The following is a 26,382-nucleotide window of genomic DNA, read 5'->3' as shown; positions in this document are numbered from 1 at the left end:
CACATGTGCCAAAGGGCCAAGATGAAATAAAAGCGCGCGCTCCCTTATCCGGCGCCTTTAGAATCAAGCATGGTGAGGCTGGGAAGCTGCTTTAAGGAAGCAGCTTATCTTTTTCACGTCTGCCCTCCCTGTTGTGACCGCGTCCCTACCTTTAGCCTGATCGTGGTATTCTCCGCAGTGGCCTCTGGGATCGATTTACCACCACTTCCGCCCGCGTCCAAGATGGCAGTTACGCGGCCTTCATGACTTTTTACGGGACTGGGCGGTGTTGACGCCGGAGCTGGCAGGGGGTGGAGCGGTTAGTAAACAGCAAATGCGGGAACTGGTGGGCCGGAATCGGCCATGGACTGGAAAGAAATTCTTCGCCGGCGGTTAGCGACACCCAGCACCAGTCCACACAGTGAGTTTGGGAGGAGCCGCCTGCTGAGAGATCCTGGCCCCAAACACCGGGAACTGGGGGGACGATGGATGGGGAGGAGCAGCACCTTTGGTAAAACCTCTCGACAAAAGAGGCTGACTGGGATGTGGTTGAGCGATCCAGAGGGGTTTGACCTACACTTCTCTGGGAAGGGATTTGCAGGAATGAAAAGCTACCTAGAAACTCACTTGCTTGGTCCTAACCTCGACTTGTGAGAGATAATTCAAAGTCGCGGGGCCAACAACCGTTCGATCCTACCGTTGCTCTTACCGCCTTTTTATTGTCACACTTTTTACTTCCCTCCTTGCCCATTTTAGACTTCATAATCCGTTTTTCCTTGTCTCTTTCCCTCTGCTTCACACTTGTTTGTTAATCAGTCTGGTTAAAACTATCATTCCTATTCCACACCTCCATCCAGGGCAGCTGAATTGTTTCACTTTTAATTCATGTCCACTAACCTAAAGTAGATGTTTCAGTCATTCAACTACACTTCTTTCGTGTGTCCCTAGACATTGACTCTCCTACACTCCAAGGCAGTTCCTTCTGTCACCTCCTAAACTGCTGCTGCTAAGTCGCTTCAGTCGTGTCCGACTCTGTGCGACCCCATAGACGGCAGCCCACCAGGCTCCTCTGTCCATGGGATTCTCCAGGCAAGAACACTGGAGTGGGTTGCCATTTCCTCCTCCAATGCATGAAAGTGAAAAGTGAAAGTGAAGTCGCTCAGTCGTGTCCGACTCTTAGCGACCCCATGGACTGCAGCCTACCAGGCTCCTCCGTCCATGGGATTTTCCAGGCAAGAGTACTGGAGTGGGGTGCCATTGCCTAAACCTCTAATCCTCCAGTATTTCTTATCTACTCCTTTATCTGCTCTCCCTCATCTGCTATTCCCTCTGGCTCATTCTGCTGCAGCTCACTCCCGCCTCCCCCTTCCCTGCATACACCAGGCATAGTCCCATTTTCGTGCCTTGGCACTGGCTGTTTCTTTTGCCTGGAATGCTCTTCTGCCTGGATATCTGTATACCTTCTTCAAATTTGTTGTTGTTCAATTTTATCTCAGTGAGAGTCAGTATCCCTGACTCTGGAAAGATGCATGTGTGTATATCCCTAGAATAGGTGAATGGTAGAATGAGAGTGACTCTTGGGATTTGGGCTCAGGTGATCGTAGTACCACTTACTGAGTTAGAAGAAGAGTAGTAAGGTGAGGGAAAGTAGGTAAGGTAAGGAAATCAATCCTGAATGTTCATTGGAAGGACTAATACTGAAGCTGAAGCTCCAATACTTTGCCCACCTCATCATGCAAGGAGTAGACTCATTGGAAAAGACCCAGATGCTGGGAAAGATTGAGGGCAGGAGGAGAAGGGGGTGACAGAGGATAAGATGGTTGGATGACATCACCGATTCAATGGACATGAGTTTGAGCAAACTCCGGGAGATAGTGAAGGACAGGAGAGCCTGGCGTGCTGCAGTTCGTGGGGTCACAAAGAGTCAGACACAGATGAAGCGACTGAGGACCCAGGCATGCCCAGGATACTCAGTTGTTGGTGAACTGAGCGGGATTCTCATCTGTTGAGGGTGAACACAGCACGTTTGAGGAATGCAGTGAAAGTTTGGAACAGTCATTCACCAAGAGGAATAAGCAAGAGGACATCAAGGGCAAGTAAAATATGTATTGGTGGTTTTGAGCGGCTGAGTTATTAACTACCATGAAATAAATTTGTGGGACCAAATGTTTACATAGTTCGGCAGTTTTCTCCAACAGTTATTAAAAACAAGGCAAATCCAGGTAGAGGAGAAACGCTGGCAGAAGAGTTTCAGGAAAAGAACTACGGGCATATTGAGAAGGAAGTGAGACCAGGAAGAGGAAAAACTTTTGAGAAAATAAATCATAGAATCAAAGACCTCAGGTTGAAGTGCAGCAAGGTTTTGGTAACCGTAAGTTTGTTTCCTATGTCTGAGTCTTTCTATTTTGTAAATAAGTTTATATGTATCTATTTTTAAAATATGCCACATGTAAGAGATATAGTATGATGTCAGGCGGGCCTTAGGAAGCATCACTACGTGCAAAGCTAGTGGAAGCGATGGAATTCCAGTTGAGCTATTTCAGATTCTAAAAGATGATGCTGTGAAAGTGCTGCACTCAATATGTCAGCAAATTTGGAAAACTCAGCAGTGGCCACAGGACTGGAAAAGGTCAGTTTTCATTCCAATCCCAAAGAAAGGCAATGCCAAAGAATGCTCAAACTACTGCACAATTGCACTCATCTCACACACTAGTAAAGTAATGCTCAAAATTCTCCAAGCCAGACTTCAGCAATATGTGAACCGTGAACTTCCAGATGTTTAAGCTGGTTTTAGAAAAAGCAGAGGAACCAGAGATCAAATTGCCAACATCCACTGGATCATCGAAAAAGCAAGAGAGTTTCAGAAAAACATCTATTTCTGCTTTATTGACTATGCCAAAGCCTTTGACTGTGTGGATCACAATAAACTGGAAAATTCTGAAAGAGATGGGAATACCAGACCACCTGACCTGCCTCTTGAGAAACCTGTATATAGATCAGGAAGCAACAGTTAGAACTGGACATGGAACAACAGACTGGTTCCAAATAGGAAAAGGAGTACATCAAGGCTGTATATTGTCACCCTGCTTATTTAACTTCTATGCAGAGTACATCATGAGAAATGCTGGGCTGGAGGAAGCACAAGCTGGAATCAAGATTGCCAGGAAAAATATCAATAACCTCAGATATGCAGGTGACACCACCTTTATGGCAGAAAGTGAAGAAGAACTAAAGAGTCTCTTGATGAAAGTGAAAGAAGAGAGTAGAAAAGTTGACTTAAAGCTCAACATTCAGAAAACTAAGATCATGGCATCTGGTCCCATCACTTCATGGCAAATAGATGGGAAAACAGTGGAAACAGTGGCTGACTTTATTTTTCTGGGCTCCAAAATCACCGCGGATGGTGATTGCAACCATGAAATTAAAAAGACGCTTGTTCCTTGGAAGGAAAGTTATGACCTACCTAGACAGCATATTAAAAAGCAGAGACATTACTTTGCCAACAAAGGTCTGTCTAGTCAAGGGTATGGTTTTTCCAGTAGTCATATATGGATGTGACAGTTGGACTATAAAGAAAGCTGAGTGCAGAAGAATTGATGCTTTTGAACTGTGGTGTTGGAGAAGACTCTTGAGAGTCCCTTGGACTGCAAGGAAATCCAACCAGTCCATCCTAAAGGAGATCAGTCGTGGGTGTTCATTGGAGGGACTGATGTGGAAGCTGAAACTCCAGTACTTTGGCCACCTGATGTGAAGAACTGACTCATTTGAAAAGACCCTAATGCTGGGAAAGATTGAGGGCAGGAGGAGAAGGGGACGACAGAGGATGAGATGGCTGGATGGCATCACCAACACAATGGACTTGGGTTTGGGTGGACTCTGGGAGTTGGTGATGGACAGGGAGGCCTGGCATACTGCGGTTCGTGGGGTCGCAAAGAGTCAGACAGGATTGAGCGACTCAACTGAACTGATGATATTTATTTTTGTCTGACTTATTATGATAATCTCTAAGTCTATTCTTATTGTTGTAGATGTCATTATTTCATCCTTATGACTAAGTAATATTCCATTGTATGTATGTATGTGTGCATGTATATACACACACACACACCCCCACATATTTAGCTGTACATCTGTTGATGGACATCTGGGTTGCTTCCGTGTCTTGCCTATTGTAAATAGGGCTGCAATGAACTATAGAGTGCATGTATCTTTTCAAATTATAGTTATCTTAAGATACATGTACAGGAGTGGGATTGCTAGATCATATGGTAACTCTATTTTTAGTTTTCTAAGGAACCTTAATACTGTTCTCCATAGTGGCTATATCAGTTTAAATTCCCATCACCAGTGCTGGAGGGTTCCCTTCTCTCTATACCTTCTCCAGCTTTTATTATTTGTGGCCTTTTTGATGATGGCCATTCCAACTGATGTGAAGTGAGATCTCATTGTAATTTTGACTTGCACTTCTCTAATAAGTAGCAATGTTGAGCATCTTTTCATGTGCCTGTTGGCCATCTGTATGTCTTCTTTGGAGAAATGTCTGTTTAGATCTTCTGCCCATTTTTTAATTGGATTTTTTTTTTTGATACTGAGTTGTATGTGCTCAATGAGAACTTTTGATTAAATGAACTAGAACATGTCAGGTCTATAAGAGAGGCAGTGACTTGAGGAAGAGCAAGTACAGTGATAAGAAGAAGTGGGAGCATCTGAGAACTGGTTGAAGATGTAGAAGAGGCTATTTCAGGGGAAGGTAGTGATTCTTGGTGTTTTAAGAAAGTTAATAGATGCTCAGTATCTAAACAGGAGAAGGCAATGGCACCCCACTCCAGTACTCTTGCCTGGAAAATCCCATGGCGGAGGAGCCTGGTAGGCTGCAGTCCATGGGGTCGCAAAGAGTCAGACACGACTGAGGGACTTCACTTTCACTTTTCACTTTCATGCATTGGAGAAGGAAATGGCAACCCACTCCAGTGTTCTTGCCTGGAGAAGCCAAGGGAGCCTGGTGGGCTGCCGTCTATGGGGTCGCAGAGAGTCGGACACAACTGAAGCGACTTAGCAGCAGCAGCAGCAGTATCTAAACACAATTGTGAAGGCCTTTTTTGTGCTATAATTAGAGCATAGTGTATAGATGTCTTGAAAAAATGTTGTCTGATTTTAAAAGTTCTTTCCCTCCTTAATCTGTTTTGTTACCAGAAAAAAAAAGTGAACAAGAGTTAAAAGATGAAGAAATGGATTTATTTACCAAGTATTACTCAGAATGGAAAGGAGGTAGAAAAAACACAAATGAATTCTATAAGACCATTCCTCGGTTTTATTACAGGGTAAGTGATATCTAAGCAAATGTCTTGCAGAGTTTATAAATTAAGTGTAATTTTTTTAAATGGGATAAAAATCTTTTATTTTATAAACAGATAAATTGATTATATTTAAAATTTTGTATATTGTTTTATTATAGTTGACCTTATTATTTTTGACCTGGTTAAATCTTAGTTTTTCATGTAAATTGGCATAAGAACACAAAGTTGTTACTTGCCACTTTTTTAAAGTTCTTGCTTCCTAATTTTTATTATGGATATTAGTTGTGGTATTCTATTGGATTCTGTTGTCAGGCTTTCTATAAGACTTAGATTTACTTGGTTGGTCACAATTTTTAACTTTGTCTTTTACTCATATGGTGTAAAATGTTTTGCTCAAGGCTAAACTGAAAAATAGATTGAGAATGGAAAACTTTAAGAATTATACTTAATTATATGTTTCTTTGTGCCAGAATGGTAAAGAAGGCTTTGAAGAGCATTGTAGATAAAACAGTAAGACTTTCAGAAAGTTATTTACAGCTAAAATCGAAGGCTACTGAAAACAATAAGACCTATTTAGTATTGTGGAAACTGTAGCTACCATAATAAAGTTAACTTTGGAATTTTAGCTGAATGTCTCTTAAACCTGTTGTCTTCTAAACTCAATTAATTATAACATTATTTGCAAAGAAAGTAAATATTATGTTTTACTTGCTATTATGTTTTACTTGCATTAAGGAGTGAGGTATTGATATAAGTGGATTATCCAGATAATTTTAACTTATTTCTTCAAGTACAAACTTTTTCATTTGAATCATTTTACTGCAAACTTTTTTGTAATACTGTGTCTCCCAGCCTTTGAAAAATTATGAGACTAATCCATATATGTTATGGAAAAGAGAAAAAGCAGCTAATGCCAGAGACATAAATAAAGATTTTTATATGTGTGTGTTTAACAAAAATGAGGTCACAGCATACATACTTTTCTTTTTGCTTTTTTGCATTTCATAGTTTTCTTAATCAGAGGCAGTTAGACAACTGAGAATTTTTTGTAGTCTGAGGGAGTGGGAAGGGAATTGACATTTATTGAGTATCCACCTACTTCAGAACATTTTATATTCATTATCTCATATAATCAGGATTGTGAAATTGTTATCTTACTAACCCAGAAGCAGCCCTCAGATGCTGACGTCACTCCATTCCCAGGACTCCACTTTCCTGTACTTCCAATACCGGCTGTCCCCTTGTGGTTCCTGAGGGAATCCCCTTTTCCCTCATTTCTGTCTCTTCTCTGACCTCTTCCAGATCCCAAATGGTTGCTGGTCTGCAGATGTGGACTTGTGGGATGTTCTTTCCCTGGTTTCTTCTTCTCCTTCCACTCTACTGCTTCAGAGAAACTACGTGTCATCTTTGGTCACCACTTCTCTCCTTGGCTGGTTACCCACTGGCACATGGTTCCTGTCTCAACCCCAGCCTCACCTCCTGATGCTTATTTCTTCTCCATCCTCTTTGATGGGAAAGGATGGCATCTTAGTTCTTAGAAATAAAGTAAAATCATAGCCCCGAATTTGGATTATGGATTACACAGCTACATTTGATGGGGCAAATAAAAGAAAAGATACATAAAAGAAAGAAGAAATTCTCAAAGCAAATTATTTGAAGTTGTTGGGATGAGTCATTTTAAAGCCCAGCTTAGGGAAATCACCACAATAAGGAGAACCTCTGCCTTGGAGGCCAATTAGTAGATTTTGTCTTGACCATCTCTGAGAAGTAAGGTGATCCAATCTCACCAGGCATACTTGGCTAAAAGTCGCTCTTCAGCTAGTCCTGATTTAATTCTCTGTCAGGCTAAGGTTACACTGGGAACAGTTCTATGAATATAAATTGAAACTTGGGCTACATTGAGAACATAGAAAAAGTGGTGGGTCATAAAGGAAAGTAAGAGCATGACACATTCTGATACATTTAGTTTGGGGATGGTTATCTTCCGTTGATTACCTGTCTTAGTACTTTACTCCTAGCAGTCACTAGTAAGTAGCATTGAAGTCTACTTAAGGGAGAGATAACCTAACTACCCAGTAATGGAAATGAGATGGAGAAGAGAAAATACACTGAATCCCTGATGTCAGAAGACCCAGATGCATGTTTTTACTCTAGTTGCACAACGTTGGGCAAGTCATTAACATTAGGACATGAGGACATAGGGGAACAAGGAACCAAAGAAAACAACTCATAAAAAATTAAAATAGACTGGAACCCCAAAGATTTAAATCTTGGGTCTGGGACTGACTAATGGCATATGCATTCTTGATAGTCATCCATCTCTTGATTTCCTTACCTCTAAATTGAGTGTGATGAAATCTATCTCACAGGGCTAGTAGGATTAAATTAGAATGTGTGTATTGATGTTTGATATATTGTGGACACATACTAAATGTTGTGTTTATTTTTAAGTAAACTCTGAATCAAAAAAAGAAACTTGGGCTAGATGGTTAGCTTTTTCCAGGCAGAACTGGCCTTGTGATCACTGAATTCTCTGTGGATCTCTTTTTGTTAAATGAACTTTTTAAATAAATGATGACTTGAAGTTAAGCAAAATTGAGATACAAAAAAGTACTTTTGAGACAGTGGCATATATAGTTTTTTAGACCAAATCGGTTCAGTTCAGTCACTCAGCTGTGTCTGACTCTTTGCCACCCAATGAACTGCAGCACGCCAGGCTTCCCTGTCCATTACCAACTCCTGGAGCTTACTCAAACTCACGTCCGTCGAGTCAGCGATGCCATCCAACCATCTCATCCTCTGTTGTCCCCTTCTCTTCCTGCCTTCAATCTTTCCCAGAATCATGGTCTTTTCCAATGAGTCAGTTCTTTCCATCAGGTGGCCAAAGTATTGGAGCTTCAGCTTCGGCATCAGTCCTTCCAATGAATATTCAGGACTGATTTCCTTTAGGGTTGACTGGTTTGATCTCCTTGCAGTGCAAGGGACTCTCAATCAAGAGTATTCTCCAATACCACAGTTCAAAAGCATCAGTTCTTAGGCGCTCAGCTTTCTTTGTAGTTCAACTCTCACATCCATACATGACTACTGAAAAAAATCATAGCTTTGACTAGACAGACCTTTGTTGGCAAAGTAATGTTTCTGCTTTTTAATATGCTGTCCAGGTTGGTCATAGCTTTTCTTCCAAGGAGCAAGTGTCTTTTAATTTCATGGCTGCAGTCACCGTCTGCAGTGATTTTGGAGCCCCCCAAAATAAAGTCTGTCACTGTTTCCATTGTTTCCCCATCAATTTGCCATGAAGTGATACATTTTAAATAATCCAATGGTCTAGAATTTAAGTGTAGAAATTAACTGCAGTGTATTTTTAGCTGCCAGCTGAAGATGAAGTCTTACTACAGAAATTAAGAGAAGAATCCAGAGCTGTCTTTCTGCAAAGGAAAAGCAGGGAACTATTGGATAATGAAGAATTACAGGTAAGAATGGAATAATTCTTGGCCATTTCCTATTTGTACTACGTGTGTCATGTGGGATCCCAGGGCGCCTAAATGGAGACAGTAGTGCAGAGTGGCTGAAAGCACAGGCTCTGAAGTGACGATTCCCACAAGAATCAACTGCAAAGCTTATGTGTCCCAAGGAGAGTTTTGTCTTGTTTTTTAAAGTTCATAGGTAATTTTAATGTGAGGCCAAAGTTGAGAACCACTATTGTAGGGAGTCATATTAAGAAGAATATCATCTTCCATTATCCTTTGATTACTAATAACATAATAAAAATAGCTGGCATTTATTGAGTGCTTACTAAGTTCTAAAATTTTCATATACAGTTCCCCTTTAATCCATATAGCTGTATGATGTAGGGACTGTTATCCCTACTTTACAAATGCGATTTGAAACACAGGAAGCTTAAGTCCACCATCCAAGATTAAAGACAGGGCTGGGATTTTAACCCTTGCAGTTTGACCCTACAGTGAAAGTGAAAGTTGCTCGGTCATGTCCAACTCTTTGTGACCCCGTGGACTATACAGTCCATGGAATTCTCCAGGCCAGAATACTGGTGTGGGTAGCCTTTCCCTTCTCCAGGGGATCTTCCCAACCCAGGGATCAGACCCAGGTCTCCCACATTGCAGGTGGATTCTTTACCAGCTGAGCCACAGGGAAGCCCAAGAATACTAGAGTGGGTAGCTGATCCCTTCTCCAGCAGATCTTCCTGACCCAGGACTTGAATTGGGATCTCCTGCACTACAGGTGGATTCTTTGCCAACTGAGCTATCAGGGAAGCCCCAGTGATAGATGGTAGTCTATCATTTTAATGGAAATAACACATTTTTAAACTATTTTTAAAAATTTTGTTCTGTTGATAAAAACATCTTAAATATCTTAAAATTTTGCAATTCTCCTAAGAACTTATGGTTTTTGCTGGACAAGCACCAGACACCACCCATGATTGGAGAAGAAGCAATGATTAATTATGAAAATTTTTTAAAGGTTGGTGAAAAAGCTGGACCAAAGTGCAAGTAAGAATAATATAATTAACATAAGAGTATGTTACATTAAGCATTTTAAATGCATCAAATAAATGTTAATGAAAATTTAAGTCAATGATATCATTTAAGTCAACTTTTCATTAAATAAAGTTTAATAAAATTACTTATAGTCAAGACTATTACTTAGTATAAAGTTGTTAAAAGAAATAATATAGTTTATTTACAACACTATAGTCCCTCATTCTTAAGGCAATAGAATTTAAAGATGTATGACTTAATATTTTAAGTTTTGAACTATAGTTCTCACTTTGATTTTTTCCCTCTACTTTGATTTTTAGTTGTTTGAATTTATGCTATTTTCTGCTGAATCATATAGAAATCATTTTTTTATTGGCAGATGATTTAACATTTATTTTCTTTTCTTAGGCAATTTTTCACAGCAAAAGTCTTTGCTAAACTCCTTCATACAGATTCTTATGGAAGAATTTCCATCATGCAGTTCTTTAATTATGTCATGAGAAAAGGTGATTCCATTTTCATTTTGCTTCAACTCCTTCTATCTGAGAATAAAGAATTTGGGTCTTTGCTTTTATAATATCCCTTCCATGTCAAACATCTCTTTTATTAAATTTGAATAGCAGAATTTCTTGTCTTTTGACCAAGATTTGTTTTCCTATTATTATGATTCTCTCCTGGAACTTACTAGAACTGAAATTTTCTACCATACATTTGGGTTCACTATTATAAAAAAGTTTATAAAAAACAAAACAAAAACCTCTTCTGAAGATGCTAGCTAACTAGACATATCAAAAGCTGAACCAAGAATTTTAATAGATTGTTATTTGAAATATTTTAATTCACTGGTAATTCCATTTCACCAATATATTACAGGTTGAGTTGCCTGAGAGGATAGTTTCAAACTCACAACTGTAGCCGCATACTCAAGGAGCTTTTATTAAACAACATGGAGTTGTTATGATTCCTATAAGTTCCATAATGACTTGTCAAATGCTGTGTGTACCATCTTTAACTGATATTTGGTTGCAGTAATTAACCTCAGTAGAATAAAATCTGCTTCACTGAAGGCATAACATTACACTGCTTTTTGGTGGAACACAAGGATTCTCAAGGGCATCAACTTTAGTGTCACTTTAGGCATGGTAGAATTGTTGATATCTGCAGTTAATTCTATGGTATATTTATTTCAAACAGTTTTTGGATTAATGAATAGTATATGTGAGAAAACAGATGTTTATGGAGTTATAAATTAGCTTGTCCTTCTAATCTCTTTATCTCCTTTTATGCGTATACATACCAAAGGATAGATCTTAATAATTATTGTATTTCATTTTCTCGTTTACTGTCAGTTTGGCTTCATCAAACAAGAATAGGACTCAGTTTATATGATGTTGCTGGACAAGGATATCTTCGGGAATCTGTAAGTATTAACCTACTTTCATAACTACTCTAGACACCAAAATGCTAAATAATAGTTATCACTGGATGTTGAGATTACAAATAATGTAAGGGCAAGGAGTTTTTCCTTTTTTAAGAGATATAAGAAAAATAACGTGACTGTATTCCCACCTATAGGTTTGGGTCGTAAGGTCAGTTACCAAGAGGATATTTATTACCCATTAGGTGGTTGCGAAGAGTTGGACATGACTGAGCAATTGAGCACGCACAGACACACACACATATACCAATGTAGTTAAGCCAGGTTATCAGCAAAGAATTATATTACAGCCTCATGATACAAATCATTATTTTTCTTGTAAGTGTAACTATCTTAATTATATGGACATGTTTCTTTTCAGTTCAGACTTTTTTCCCAAATATATATAAAATGGGAATGGAGTTATGCATAAATATGAACCAAGATAATTAATCACTTAGATATATGTTCAAATATAAGATTTAAAGAAATGCAGATTCCCTGTTATAGTTTGTTTCCTGTTATAATTTGTTACACTCTGTTTTATCCAGATTTATATAGATAGAATCTGTTAGCTCATACTGAACATTTACACTTAAAAACCTTTCTAGGGCCACAGTACTGTTCTTGTCCATTAAGGTTCAGATCGACTTGACAAAAGGTTCTTGGTTCTATCCATTTCTCTATAGCAAGGAAGATATATTAACCATTTGTTGATACTTACTCAGGTCAGATATTGGAATACTTCTATATCTCTCAGGATTCTCATCAGCCATTAGCTGGTTTACAAAACACACTATCTCTTCTTGCCTCTTGCCATGAATGGAAACAAAAATTTAAAAAGGGATGGGGAGAAGGGAGAAAAAAGCAACAGTGTATCGCTACAGTTGTGATTAAAAGGGAATAATCTTCTCTTCTGTCAGTGAAAGGAAACACTTCTCTCAAAGGGAGAAAAACCTGTCTCCTAACCTTGGTGCTTTGCCTTTTGAAACCAGACCTTGTGTCTCCCTTATTTAAAAGATAGTGATTTCCAGTGCCAACATCTGTAATTTGAGTAGTATAGGCAAACTTTCATTCAACTATTAAATCTTAAATAACGAATTACCAAACACTTAATTTATGCCAGGTACATTGCCAAGCCTTACCCTTATGTATAATAAGGTGCTTTTTTCCTAACAGAGTGAGGAGGCAGACGCTAAATTATCTGCAATATGATTTCAAAGACTGACAAGTTCTAAGGAGAAAATAGGGTCCTAGAAAGAGTATGACTGGGGTTGCGGAACTATTTTAGATAAGATGAAAGGTGCCTCTTTGAGCTAGTGACTGAGTTTCAGCCATGAAGGATGAGAAAGAACCAGCCTTATGAAAATGTAGTACAAAGGGAATAGCAAGTTCAGTGTCCCCAAGGCACAGTTAAACCTGATCTGTTTTAGAAGCAGAAGGAAGCCAGTGTGTCTAGAGCATATGAGCAAGGGTTAGTGTAACAAGAGGCTTCCCTGGTAGCTCAGCTGGTAAAGAATCCACCTGCAAAGCAGGAGACCCCAGTTTGATTCCTGGGTCAGAAGATCCCCTGGAGAAGAGATAGGCTACCCACTCCAGTATTCTTGGGCTTCCCTGGTGGCTCAGACAGTAAAGAATCTGCCTGCAAGGTAGGAGACCTGGGTTCGATCCCTGGGTTGGGAAGGTCCCCTGAAGGAGGGCATGGCAACACACTCCAGTGTTCTTGCCTGGAGAATCCCCATGGACAGAACAGTCTGGTGGGCTACAGTCCACGGGGTTGCAAAGAGTTGGACATGACTGAGCAACTAAGCACAGCACAGCACCAGAGTTGACAGAAGGGGAAGTTGGAGAAGTAGGCAGAGCCACTTGTATTAGGGTATGGTAGGGAGTTTGAGTTTTATTTTGAGACTAATAGGAAGCCACAAGAACTTTTAAGCTGACTCTGTCAGATATGGTTTATATTGTATTTATTTATTGGCCACAAAGCATGTTAATCTTAGTTCCTTGACCAGTGATTAAACCCAGGCCACAGTAGTAAAAGTCCAGACTCCTAACTACTAGACCATCAGTGAACTCCCTGGTTTACATTTTAAATTTTCTTTTTTTTTTTTTGGCCATGCTGCTCAACCTGTGTGGGATCTTAGTTTCCTTACCAAGAATCAAACCCATGACCCCTAAGAATCAAACCCGTGGCCCCTGCAGTGGAAGTGCAGAGTCTTAACCACGAGACCACCAGGGTACCTCCCTGGTTTACATTGTAAAAGATGACTGGATATGTGGAGAATGAATTGTAAGGAGTCTAGAGTCAATGAATAATTAGGAAACTACTGTAGTTGTCCAGGTGAGAGATGATAGTGGCCCAGACCAGGATGATGTCTGTGAAGAAGCCAGTAATAGATCAATTTAGTATTTATTTTGGACACACACCCCCCAACAACAACAAAAATTTGCTGCTGGATTAGATGTTGGGGGTAAAGTATTGGGGCCTTCATAAAGAAAAGGTAGGAACCAAGTTTAAATTTTTTACTTTGAATAAATAGTGGAATAAGGGGAAATAGGTGAGGACTAGGTTTGGGGATGATAAGAGTCCTGTTTTGGACTCACCATGTATGAGATGCCATTGGTTATACAACTTAGATTATAAAGTATCTCAGAGGAAGTAGAAACATTATATATCAGGAGGGATAAGCAAAAGTAACAAAATTATACAATATAAGAAACCATGAGAGACACTTAAATATATAATCTTGGAATAGGGAAAGCTTTTCTGAATATGACAAAGCTGAAAAGTCTAAAAAACAAGTTCAGCTAATTTTTAAAAAAATCTGTAAAGCAAAGACCATCATAAACAAAGTAAAAACAAGAAGCTGGGACTTCCCTGGCGGTCCAGTGGTTAAGACCTTGCCTGCCAGTGCACGGGGTGCAGGTTTGATCTGTGGTGGTTGGGAAAGTGGTCTGGGATCTAAGATCCTACGTGCCTAGCAGTCAAGAAGACAACATACAGCAGAAACAATATTGTAACAAATTCAATGAAGACTTTTAAAAACAGAAAAGAAAACAGTAAGCCAAGAAAAATATCTGCAACTTACTCACAGACAAATGACCAAATTACTCTAGTGGAGAAAAAGCTCCTAGAAATAAGAATAAAATGGCTGTTAACCCAGTAAAAACTGGGCAAAGGATATAAATAGTTTGCAGAAAGTAAATACAAATGCTTCTTAATCACAGGGAAAAAAATGTTAACCTCACTTTATATGAGAGAAATGCCAAATAGATCTACACTAAAATATCATTTTTCACCTATCAGATTGGCAAAGATCAAAAAGTTTGATAATGACTTTAATGAAGGAATGTAAAATAGACCATGGGTTCCCAAACTTTTCCACTTCACTGAGGTGCCCTTATTGTCTCAGTAATTTCCATAAAAAAATGGCCAAAAGAAATACCTAACAACTCCATTTATTAACCAGTTGATTTTGTCGTTTAGTCACTGTCGTGTCTGTGTTGTAACCCCTACTATAGCCCACCAGACTTTTCTGTCCATGGGATTTCCCAGGCAAGAATAGTGGAATGGCTTGCCATTTCCTTCTCCAGGAGACCTTCCCGACCCAGGGATTGAATTTGCGTCTCCTGCATTGGCAGGCGGATTCTTTACCACCGAGCCATCAGTGCTGTGTGCTCAGTCATGTCCAACTCTTTGCGAGCCCATGGACCATAGCCCACCAGGCTCCCCTGTCCAGAGAATTCTCCGGGCAAGAATACTGGAGTGGGTTGCCATTTCCTTCTCCAAGAGCCACCAAGGAAGCCCATTAACTGTTAGTTTTAGCTGGCACTGTACAGTTACTCAGCCCTGGGTTGGACACGGTCATCTTTGATTCCTTTGCCACACAAATTTTCACGTGATACTTGCTTTATCACAGCAACCACCAAAAACCTAGCTTTGCAAAGATGAAACGGAGTCAAGTGAAAGTAGCTCAGACATGTCCAATTCTTTGCGACCCCATGGACTATAGCCCGCCAGACTCCTTGGTCTATGAGATGTGGCAGGCAAGAATACTGGAGCAGGTTGCCATTCCCTTCTCCAGGGAATCTTCCCGAACCAGGGGTTAAACCCAGGTCTCCCACGTTGTGGGCAGATTCTTTACCGTAGATGTTATCAAAAGGAATAAATTTCAATCTAATGTGATTGAAATGTGAATGACCTTGAATTCATAGCTCTAGCCCATGGTGATATGTTGTGCGGTATCCAATAGATGTCGCTGTGTTTCCTTTAATTTATAGTATCTTGCTGCACCCCCTTGAGTTTAGTGTATCACTCCTGGGGCACAATTCGGAAGCTGTTGATAAAGCCATCACAGTGCTGGTAGTAGTGTGAAATCAATATATCCTTCCTGGGGAAGTGTGAAGTTTGCTGTTGTCTATCAAAATTATAAATGTGCACATGCTTTTGACCCAGCAGTTCAACTTACAGAAGTTATGTCCTGTATTCTCCCATAGTCTCTATGAGTGAAAAATTACCTTGGCCCCTATAGTATGTTATTTATTTATTTATTTTTGGCCATGCTGAGTGGCATGTGGAATCTTAGTTCTCTGACCAGGGAATCCAACCTGTACGCCTTGCAGTGGAAGCATGGAGCCCTAACCATTGGACTGCCAGTGTATTCCCTATAGTATTTTAGTGTCGCAAAAGATTATAAACAGTGTAGATGTCCGTTAGTAGAAGACTGGGTCAATAGATTGTTACATTCATACAGTGAAATAATAGACAGTTACTATTTCTTTGCACAGAGTAGAGTAGAAGTTCTTTGAGAGCCAAAATGGAATGACTGCAAAGTATATTGCTAAATGATAAAGGAAGATAGAGAAGAATTTTCATGGTATGCTGCTACATCCTGTGTAAAAAAGGGAAAAAAAATATACATATATATGTATTATCTTATATGTGCATAGATTATCTTTGGAGAGATGTATCAAAAACTAATAATGTAGGTTACCTCTGCGGAGAAGAAATAGGTGGGAAGGAAACTTTTCAATGAATACTTTTTTTGTTTCTTTTGTATTTGGAACTATGTAGAATGTGTTACCTATTCAAAAATATATTAAGATGTAAATAAATGGCATATATAAAATAACTTCACCACTAATACAGTTATCAATTTATTTCATTATTATAGTTTCAATGCTGAATAATTTTAGGACTGAAATTGTATTTTAGTATCTAATGAAAAATCAAGATCAGACATTTAACACTGTAAAATTGTATTTTGTTTTGTTCTTTCAGGATTTAGAAAACTACATATTGGAACTTATCCCTACTTTGCCACAGTTAGATGGGCTGGAAAAATCTTTTTACTCCTTTTATGTTTGTACAGCAGTTAGGAAGTTCTTCTTCTTTTTAGACCCTCTAAGAACAGGTAAAAGAAAATCTTATCTCACTTAGACATTTTCTAAATCTCAGTAACTAGAGATAAGTCTTTAAAATGTAATTTATTTTCCTAACATGTCATTAACACTGATATATAAATATTTTGATATATAGATCTTTTGATTTACTTGCACCAACCACCATCAGCTATGCGACAGTGGACATGTCACATAACCATTTACAATTTGTCTTTAAAATGAAGTATCAACTAGGTGACCTATGGTTCTTTCCAGTTTAAAGAAGCCAGGTATTGATATATTTGCTAGCCCTAATAGGTAATATACTGGAAAATTATTCTTTTTGATGAAAAATATGAATTGGGAGATAGGAGGACCATTTAGCCATAATGTATTTTTCTCATTCTCAAGTTAACCATCCTATGTGAGGATCAGATTTGTAAATTTTGCCTCATGTTTAACAGTACACTCTATCAACTGTTCTAACCTGCTAGACTGGGACAGAGAAAGGGACAGAAGGCCCAAACCAAAGTCCTTGGTTCTTTTAGGTCCTTGAAAGTGGCAGCTGTGTGAATCCATCACAGTATGGGGTAGCTGTCAGTCTTTTTTAAATGCCTTTGTTAAAGACATACACATCTTTTCCCTTTGAAATTTACAAAATAATAGCCAACAGTTTTGACTGTTTATTATGTACTGAGTATTGTGCTAAGCAGTTTACATAGATTCTTTCATTTCCTTCTCAACTCCATAAAGAAGGTATTATCCAGATTTTATGTGTAAAGCAACTGAGACTTAGATAGATTGCATGTCTAGAAATGGTATTTAAATCCCATCTCTCTACTCTTAACCATGCTTTATATTGTTTTCTATTCCAGAACCTCCAAAGGAAAATGGAGACAGTCTCTTTATTTGACTACTAACAGTATCATATCCATAACCACAAAAAAAATTAACTTTTTTTGGAATCTTGTATCACTGTAATTTTGGAATTTATCAATTGGACATATATTTGGTGGTATATAGGTAGACATATCTATATGAGATTTTATTAACTATTCCCTGCAGATTTCCCTTTTAACATCAATATATAGTGAGGACTTTGGAACATGAGAGCTAGGAAGCTTTAAAATACCAATTGTGTGATTGTTCTTCTAAAACAACATTTTTATAAAATTGAGTTGCTCTTGTTTTTAAAATTAAGTAATTGTGTTTCTCTTCTTTAAAGGGAAGATAAAAATTCAAGATATTTTAGCATGCAGCTTCCTAGATGATTTATTGGAGGTAAGTATGTTTTTAAATTACTTAATTCTATCACTTGATAGTTGCTGTCTTCTAATTATGTTTCTTTGTTCATCTAGTTAAGGGATGAGGAACTATCCAAGGAGAGTCAAGAAACAAATTGGTTTTCTGCTCCTTCTGCCCTAAGGGTGTATGGTATGTTCTTATCATAATGCTAAAATTTGAATTATCTGTTCCTCAGTAAATGTTTCATTAACTTCTATTCAAAGAACAGTTTTATACGTAGCCTGATTACCTTAGGGCGTCGCTGGTGGCTCAGGCAGTGAAGAATCCACCTTCAATGCATGAGACCTGGGTTCAAATCCTGGGTTGGGAAGGTCCCCTGGAGAAGAGCATGGCAACCCACTCCAGTATTCTTGCCTGGAGAATCCCTGTGGACAGAGGAGCCTGGCGGGCTACAGCCCATGGGATCACAGAGTCAGACACAACTGAGCGACTAAGCACAGCACAGCAAAATTTACCTTAAGATCAAATTATCCTAATTTTCTTAAGAGCTTCTATGCTAAATTACTAAATTTTACTTGTTTAAATACCAACCTTTTATATATATGTGTGTATATGTATATATTTTTAATATAGTTGATTTATAATGTTGTGCCAATCTCTGCTATACAGCAAAGTGCCAGTGTTTTATATTTTTGTGACTCTTAATTTAATACATTTCTAGCACTTTAATATAACATAAGGAATGTGGTTTGACTATTGTTGACTCAGGAACATTAATATCAACGTCACCTATGATCTTGCATTGTGATAAAATGCTGCTCTCAGGGTCCACAGAAGGATGTCTTTGGACCTAGTTTGCTTTTTTCTTGAATTTCATTAGTCTGTTACACTGTTCTATTGAGTGATCTTCTGACTTGTTTTGGCAACCTTGACCTCTGCTTTCAAGTGCCAGCACTGCAGTGCTTTATCTTGGTTGACCCGCTGCTGCTGCTGCTGCCACTGCCGCCAAGTTGCTTCCGTTGTGTCTGACTCTGTGCGACCCCAGACGGCAGCCCACCAGGCTCCCCTGTCCCCAGGATTCTCCAGGCAAGAACACTGGAGTGGGTTGCCATTTCCTTCTCCAATGCATGAAAGTGAAAAGTGAAAGTGAAGTTACTCAGTCGTGTCTGAGACTTCACAACCCCACGGACTGCAGCCTACCAGGCTCTTCTGCCTATGGGATTTTCCAGGCAAGAATACTGGAGTGGGTTGCCCTTGCCTTCTCCGGGTTGACCCCCTACCTCCATCTAATTTAGAATCCTAGGAAAGTTCTAAAAGGTTGCAAACTGAAAACAAATAATGTAAGTGACTTAGCATAAAGGCATGAATTTTCTTTGACTGGTTTCTGGCTTATCATTGTTCTAATAGAGATTAAAGGAATAGCAGGTGTCTATCTTGACTGTAACATTAGTTTAAAAATCAAAATATTAACCAATAAAAATAACTTTTTGTTTCTTTTGGTCGTGTCTTTTTATTGTCTTTCTTCCCAAGGCCAGTATTTGAATCTTGATAAGGATCACAACGGCATGCTTAGTAAAGAAGAACTCTCCCGCTATGGAACAGCAACCATGACCAATGTCTTCTTAGACCGTGTTTTCCAGGAGTGTCTCACTTATGATGGAGAAATGGTAGTAGTTTAAAACTCTGAGTTTTGAAAATTTAGACTCCCACAATTTCCAAAAGCCTTTTTTTAAAAATAGAAATATAGTTGACTTACAATGTTAGTTTCATGTATACCCCATAGTGATTCAATATTTTTATAGATTACATACCAAAGTTATGGCAAAATATGACTATATTCCCTGTGTGAAGATTTCATTCTTTTTATGGCTGAGTAGTATTCCATTGTATATATACCATGTCATCTTTATCCACTTATCCGTCGATGGACACTTAGGTTGCTTCCATATCTTGGCTTATGTAAGTATTGCTGCTGTGAACACTGGGGTGCATATCTTTCCGAATTACTGTTTGCATTTTCTTCACATAAACATCCAGGAATAGACTTGCTGGATCATCTAGTTCTCTCTTTAATTTTTTGAGGAACCTCCATACTGTTTTCCATTGTGCTGGACCAATTTGCATTCCCACCAACAGCGCATGAGGGTTCCCTTTTCTCCACATCCTTGAACACTTTCGTTATCTTTTATTTGGTTTTTTGTTTTTGCATGCGGGGTCTTAGTGGGATTGAACCCATGCCCTCTGCAGTGGAAGTGCCAAGTCTTAACCACTGGACTGCCTGGGAAGTCGTTAGTTCTTTTTGATGGTAGCCATTCTGAACAGTGTGAGGTGATCTCATTGTGATTTTGATCTGTGTTTCCCTAATGACTGGTGATATTGAGCATCTTTCCATGTGCCTGTTGGCCATCTGTTATCTTCTTCAGAAAAATGCATGTTTAGGTCCTCTGCCCATATTTAATCACAAAAGCCTTTTTCTTGATGTGATACAGCAGTATTTTCTTGTCAGTGTATAACAGTATCTTAAGAAGTATGAACTGATCAAATTGTTTGAGATTCGGAGCCTTTGATCTTAAGGTAAATTTGCTCAAAAACATTACTTCCCTTATTGACTCAGGACAAATAGAAATTTTTACTATTTTGTTCATTTCATTATTGGTGCACCTATTGTAGAGGAATGTTGTAGGCTAGTAAAAAAAAATAAAAATCTGAAAAACAGGTAAATACTATTGACTATTTTCATATAGATGGTTCACTCATTGAGTTACCAGGTCAGATACAGTACCATATATGCCATGATTTAAATTAAGAATCAGGTTGTATTATTCTAAGTGACTACCTTAGTAGCTAAAGATTTGCTAACATGCGCCTGTCCTTTTATCACAATTCAAAATATATACTTGAGAAGAAAATTCTAAATAGCATTTTTTTTTAAATAGCATTTTTAAGTCACCATTCTTGCTGTTAAAAATATGTTAAGGATTTGATAACTTTTTCAAACCAATGATGCTTAAGAAATAGTCACTGTCAGCAGAGAATCAGGGTTTTATCATTTAGATTCAATAACAGTTTTCTAAATGAAACCATTGTTAACCAGCTGCCAAAAGAAAAGAGGGAAAAGGCACAGAAACTGCTTCATGACTCCCACAGCTGCCTAAACAGTGAGGAGCTTGGAGTATACTAATGATGTGATAAAGAAAGAAAATCAGAAGCTACCGTTAGGCATGGAGTTTAGACCATGGTAAGGTCTAGCTCTTATACAGAGTTTATCAGAAAAGAATTCTTAATCTTAGCCTAAAAAAATCCTTTCCAAGATTATAAACATTTTTTTCCCAAGTGAAAATCTCTGAAGTACTTTACTTCTTTTAACCATGCAAAAAAAGTAATCTGTGACTACGCTTTTTTTTATAGAAAAAGCTTTCTGTCCTCTTCATGTCTTTTTAGCCTTCATTTGTATTCGTTTGCTCCCTTTTGGATGAAAACAGTGTCAGATCACTGTAGAATATCTGGCACTCTTAAGATGACTTATTGGAAATCATCTGAATTAAAATTTCAAAGCAGTATTTCATACGACCACATGAACTGAAAATATAAATTTAGTGGCAATACACAATAGCTGTCACTCTCCTGTCCATTATAAAAGCCTAATGAATGAAAATTATGATTTAACACAGCAAATCTCATAAGAAAATGAGCTGTGCCCCCAAAAACTATCTGTACAGGTTAACTGCAGTGTATAGAATTCCTAGAAAACAACATTAAGTATGAATTCGTATTTCATATTAAAAAATTGCCATCTGTGATTACAAAATAGCCTCCAATCATCATTCATTCATTTGAACAATGAATTACAAATTACAAATAAGGATTCTAACGAACATCATTTTCTTTTCTTTAGGACTATAAGACCTACCTGGATTTTGTTCTTGCATTAGAAAACCGCAAAGAACCGGCAGCTCTGCAGTATATTTTTAAGTTACTTGACATTGAGAACAAAGGGTATCTGAATGTCTTTTCCCTTAATTATTTCTTTAGGGTAAGTCTCATTCGTGTATCTTTGTTATACAGTTTGGTTTAAATTACCTACCAAGTGACAATTTAATCTAACTTGGGGTGTTCAAATTTAGCAAAAGGATTTATATAACAGATTTCAGAAGGAAATCAAGTCTGGTTTTAGTTTTTTCTATTTTTGAATATATAAATGGGCTAAATCAGTGCTGATTTGATTAGTTGTAAGACACTTTAGAAGTGTGTAAATACATGCCAGGCTTATTAACCAGTGCAGATAAAAACATGCCTGAGAGAGTCTGTGCTCTTGGTGATCAAAAACTAGTATGTAAAATTCTATAGAAACGTTAATTACACATTCAGAAAAGGGAACTCCTTTCCACAGTTTTGCCAACCTGGTGTAGATTCTTTTAATTGTTATGCTATAACAAATATATTTAAAAGTTGGCTAGAATTCACATTTCAGTGTGAAACAGATTTGCTGAAATACTTATTCTGTGCCATAGGTGGTCTCAGAGAATAGCATGATGAGCTCTGAAGTAGAATTTGATTGTATCTGATAAGCATTCAGCTGTAGCAGGTGTAAATGTAGGAATGTCCACCCCTTTAAGATAAATCATTCCTCAGTTTCAATGGTGGCTTTTCTACTTGATGGAATGGTTTTGTACAGTACTGTTCCACTCTGTTGCCACATAGCTAGTTTTCAGAAGACCATCTGGTTTTTATATGGTTAAGATCAATGGTAAGAAGACATTTATTTTTTCTTTTTGACATTTTTTTAAAACAGTAAAAATGGACACTTTCACATTTTTGTCGTAAACCATTTTCCTCTGGAAGCTTTTTTTTTCCATCTAAAAATTTTGTGATACTCCTAAAATAACTTTGTCTGATGTCTGAGTTTCAGAGTATATACTTCATAATTTCATGTTAAATTCCCTGAAAGGCTTTCTTTCTCTTATGATTTTCTAGGTAGTAATGACTATAGATTATTATAAGGATAAAATAAATTACATCCAGTATGAGGATGCATTTTCTAAAAACTGAATACCACATGGGACTTATATCCATGACTAATCTGAGAATCTGATACCACTTATCATAGGTATGCCCCTGCTTTAAGCAGACCTATTAAATGAAAATTCAGTTTTAGGAAAACACAGTAAATATATCTTTCAAACTACTCAATCCCTTTTCACAACTATTTCTTTATAGTATCTTCTACTCTTATTTTATTTATTAAATACTTTGAAAATATTTTACAGATTTGTTTTAGACTTGGTTGTATGGGCTAAGGTAAAGTTACTGGTACAAGCCTGGCTGTGTGTAAAGCCTTTGTGCATCAGTATCCCAGTGATAAAGCTAGGCCCGCATTTGTGCATTTGCACTCTAGATCACTTCATCCATATCTGCTGCTCCAGTAGGTGAGAGTGTATTCAGATTCCCGTGTGCTGCAGAGATGCCCTGTACACACTGGGATCAGTGGCACTACAGAGTGGCACTCAAAACATATTTCACTGATTATTTTTCAAGAATTTTAAGCTTTCACATTTTCCAGTGAATGACTCCCACCTAAAATATTTGTTAGTCCAACTGGATCACCGCAGTTTCTTCAGTCTTTTTTTTGGTTAAAGTTCATAAAATAATTTGAGGGAGGTTTACCTCCATTTTTTTCTGTCAAGAATATGAAGTATAGGGTGGGAGGGGAGGTGGTAGACTGGGTGCCTTACAGAATGGTGAAGGTGTGAACAGCATTCCTAGAAAATGGGAGGAGCAGGTCATAACAGAATTGCAAGGCCATGTTTTAAGGCCTGTCTGGGGTTGGAGACTATTCTTACATAATAGTAATCTTACATAATAGTAATCTGTACTCTTGTATACTTTCCTTATGAAGTTCTCCATGTGTAGATCTAGAAAAGTTAATGACTACACCAATCCAGTGTTTAGGTTTTGCTCAACAGATGTAAACCAAGGTCAAGGAATTTGAGAAAATTCACAAGGATGGTTAAAACAATGCGATTTATGGTCTGATAGGATAGGAAACAGAACTAGAAACAGGGCCATGGGAACAGGACAGGGAATGTTGTGTATTTTATTTTTTGTTTAAGGATTTATTTCTATTAAATACAGGCCATACAAGAACTAATGAAAATTCATGGACAGGATCCTGTTTCATTTCAAGATGTCAAGGTTACTTTTTTCTTTAATTTACATAATTTACAGCAGATAACCTGAAAGCAACTTATGATATACTGAACCAAATATTTTCAGTTATTTGATCTGAATTAATATTTAGGTCATTAGAAACTGAGACAATAATGGGACTAATGATTTACACAGGTTAACATTTTAACATTGTCAGTCTTGTGTTCTCATTGGAAGCATTCATTCAGATTGAAAATTAAGAGAATCAGTACAGCCTGTATCTTTTGGCAGTCTGTTCCACCATAAACTGAATTTGGGCAAACTTTAGGTTCAGGCACTTTTTTAGTCCACTCCTTCAGAGGGCTTGCTTGCTTTGGTATTATTTAAGGAGACATCAATCTTACTGTATGAAAACTACTACTCTTTGAAACACATGCCACTACTTAACATTTTAGTAATCAGACCTTCATCAGCTGTAAAACACATGGGGGCATCCATTACTGGTTCAGGTGAAGTAAGGTAATAAAATAACGCATCCATTGTAACCAAATATAATAAAAGGTTATGTCGGTTTAATATAAATGAGACAAATTTAAAACTATGCAACTGGCAATTTAAAAACGAGTCATTTTATATGGCCACCAACGTGGAAAGGGAAATTTCACATACACACCAGATTAAAAAGTCATACGTTTACCTGAATTGTTCTAATCTTTAAAAATGTAATTTAAATACTACTAAATAGATTGAGTGATTTAACTATAAACAGATTAGAAAACATGTACTGATACCCTATAAGTAATCTTATAGTGCACTTTATATAGAAAAGGTTCTTCCATCTGTTCTAGTTATTTTTATCACCATTTAGTGTCATTGTGGAAGACTAATTCTTTAATACTCCCCCTATCCATTCCAGGTCCAGAGTAAAACGTTGACATTATTATTGGAAATGAAGTTTTGTCCCTGTCTTGGCTCTAAAGCATTTAAGTTTTTACTTTGAGCCAAGTCTGCATTAAATCAAGGCCCTGCTTTACCCCTAATTAGAAGACAATAGGAAAATATAAGTAGTTACCACATATACAAAGAACACTACATTAGATAGTTTTGCCACTAATTAGCTATGTAGCTTTAACTGAGCTTCACTTTCTTTATAAGAAACATACAGGCATACCTTAAAAAAAATTTTTTTTAATGAATTGAAGGTCTGTGGCAACCCTAGTCAAGCAAGTCTATTGGTGCCATTTTTCCAACAGCATTATCTCTGTTTCACATTTTAGTAATTCTCACAACATTCATTGTTATTATTATTAGCTATATGTTGATCTCTGATGTTTGACATTACTATTGCAAAAAGATTCCAACTTGTTGAAGGCTCAAATGACAGTTTGCATTTTAAGCAATATTCTTTAATTAAGGTATGTACATTTTATTACATATAATGCTGTTGTACACTTAAGAGACTACAGTGTAAAGATAAACCTTTGTAATGCACTAGGAAACAAATTCACAAGAGTTGCTTTATTGCAATATTTACTTTATTGCAGTGGTCTGGAACTGAAATCAGAGTATCCTCAAGGGTATGCCTCTACCTAAGGAATCTTCCACTAAAATTCTGTGTATATAGAAAAGAGATGGATTGCCTGTTAAATGAAAAAGGAAAACCTAGAACAAAAAATTTTACATAAGCTCAAGTGCTAGCCCTAAATTTTAGATCACTGTGTGATAGAAATTAAATGAATGAGATAGCAAATTTCATTGTATTTTTTCTTCCTCTCTTGCAGGATGAAATCTTTGACATGGTAAAACCAAAGGATCCTTTGAAAATCTCTCTCCAGGATTTAATCAACAGTAATCAAGGAGACACAGTCACCACTATTCTAATTGATCTGAATGGCTTTTGGACTTATGAGAATAGAGAAGCGCTTGTTGCAAATGATAATGAAAACTCTACAGACCTTGATGATACATGATCTCTCAAAGACTAGACTGTATTCATTAAAGTAATCTTGGATGCTGCATGTAAATCTTTTGACACAGAATCCTTAGAAACGGTCTAAATAAAATACTTCATAGGCCTACAGAACACAGCAAATGTTCTGGTTATTGGAATTTTGGTTGCAGTGGCCTGGAAGAAATGGGACCAAATTAGGAGCAGTAAATTCTGGTTACACTTAGCTCAGATATGGCAAGTGTGATCTGGTGAAGGTAGGAGTCCATTTTAAACATACATAATCTTTAGAAATAAAGGAAGTTTTCCTGGAATATTTCTGACATTAGTCGTTAAGAATTTGAATACTTGAAAGAAAGTTTAAATTATATCATTTAACTTTGAATCTTCTTCTAAAGTATTATGTATATCAAAGATTACAGAATTCCTCATTCATCAGAGAAGGGTCATTTCATTTCTGGGAAGTATTTG

The 26,382-nt window shown here is 37.6% G+C and overlaps 2 protein-coding genes across 5 annotated transcripts in view; one reads left to right on the top strand and one right to left on the bottom strand.

Annotated features, from left to right (window-relative positions):
- The window catches only part of KIAA0391 (KIAA0391 ortholog), a 132,277-nt gene extending 132,048 nt beyond the window's left edge, over positions 1-229 (bottom strand). For both annotated transcript variants that reach the window (XM_027521960.1, XM_027521961.1), the window contains exon 1: positions 150-229. The gene's annotated coding sequence lies outside the window, so the exon portion shown is untranslated. The remainder of the gene's footprint in view (positions 1-149) is intronic.
- On the top strand, positions 210-26,050 carry PPP2R3C (protein phosphatase 2 regulatory subunit B''gamma). 3 transcript variants are annotated; one of them, XM_027521966.1, is made up of 14 exons: positions 331-400; positions 4,674-4,675; positions 5,173-5,300; positions 8,642-8,746; positions 9,672-9,784; positions 10,181-10,278; positions 11,122-11,192; positions 16,471-16,603; positions 17,797-17,852; positions 17,930-18,005; positions 19,347-19,483; positions 21,712-21,849; positions 23,949-24,008; positions 25,745-26,050. In XM_027521966.1, the coding sequence occupies exons 3-14, from the start codon at positions 5,208-5,210 to the stop codon at positions 25,931-25,933; spliced, it is 1,269 nt and encodes a 422-aa protein (XP_027377767.1). In that variant the 5' UTR covers positions 331-400; positions 4,674-4,675; positions 5,173-5,207; the 3' UTR covers positions 25,934-26,050. The 3 variants fall into 3 exon arrangements, with proteins under 3 accessions (XP_027377765.1, XP_027377767.1, XP_027377766.1); XM_027521964.1 differs by lacking the exon at positions 4,674-4,675 and having other exon boundaries at positions 210-400; XM_027521965.1 differs by lacking the exons at positions 331-400; positions 4,674-4,675 and adding an exon at positions 432-490.
- The last annotated feature ends 332 nt before the right edge of the window (positions 26,051-26,382 follow it).

Source organism: Bos indicus x Bos taurus, chromosome 21 (genome assembly GCF_003369695.1).
Source record: "Bos indicus x Bos taurus breed Angus x Brahman F1 hybrid chromosome 21, Bos_hybrid_MaternalHap_v2.0, whole genome shotgun sequence".
Lineage (NCBI taxonomy): Eukaryota > Metazoa > Chordata > Mammalia > Artiodactyla > Bovidae > Bos > Bos indicus x Bos taurus.
This window is presented reverse-complemented; position numbering and strand designations above follow the sequence as displayed.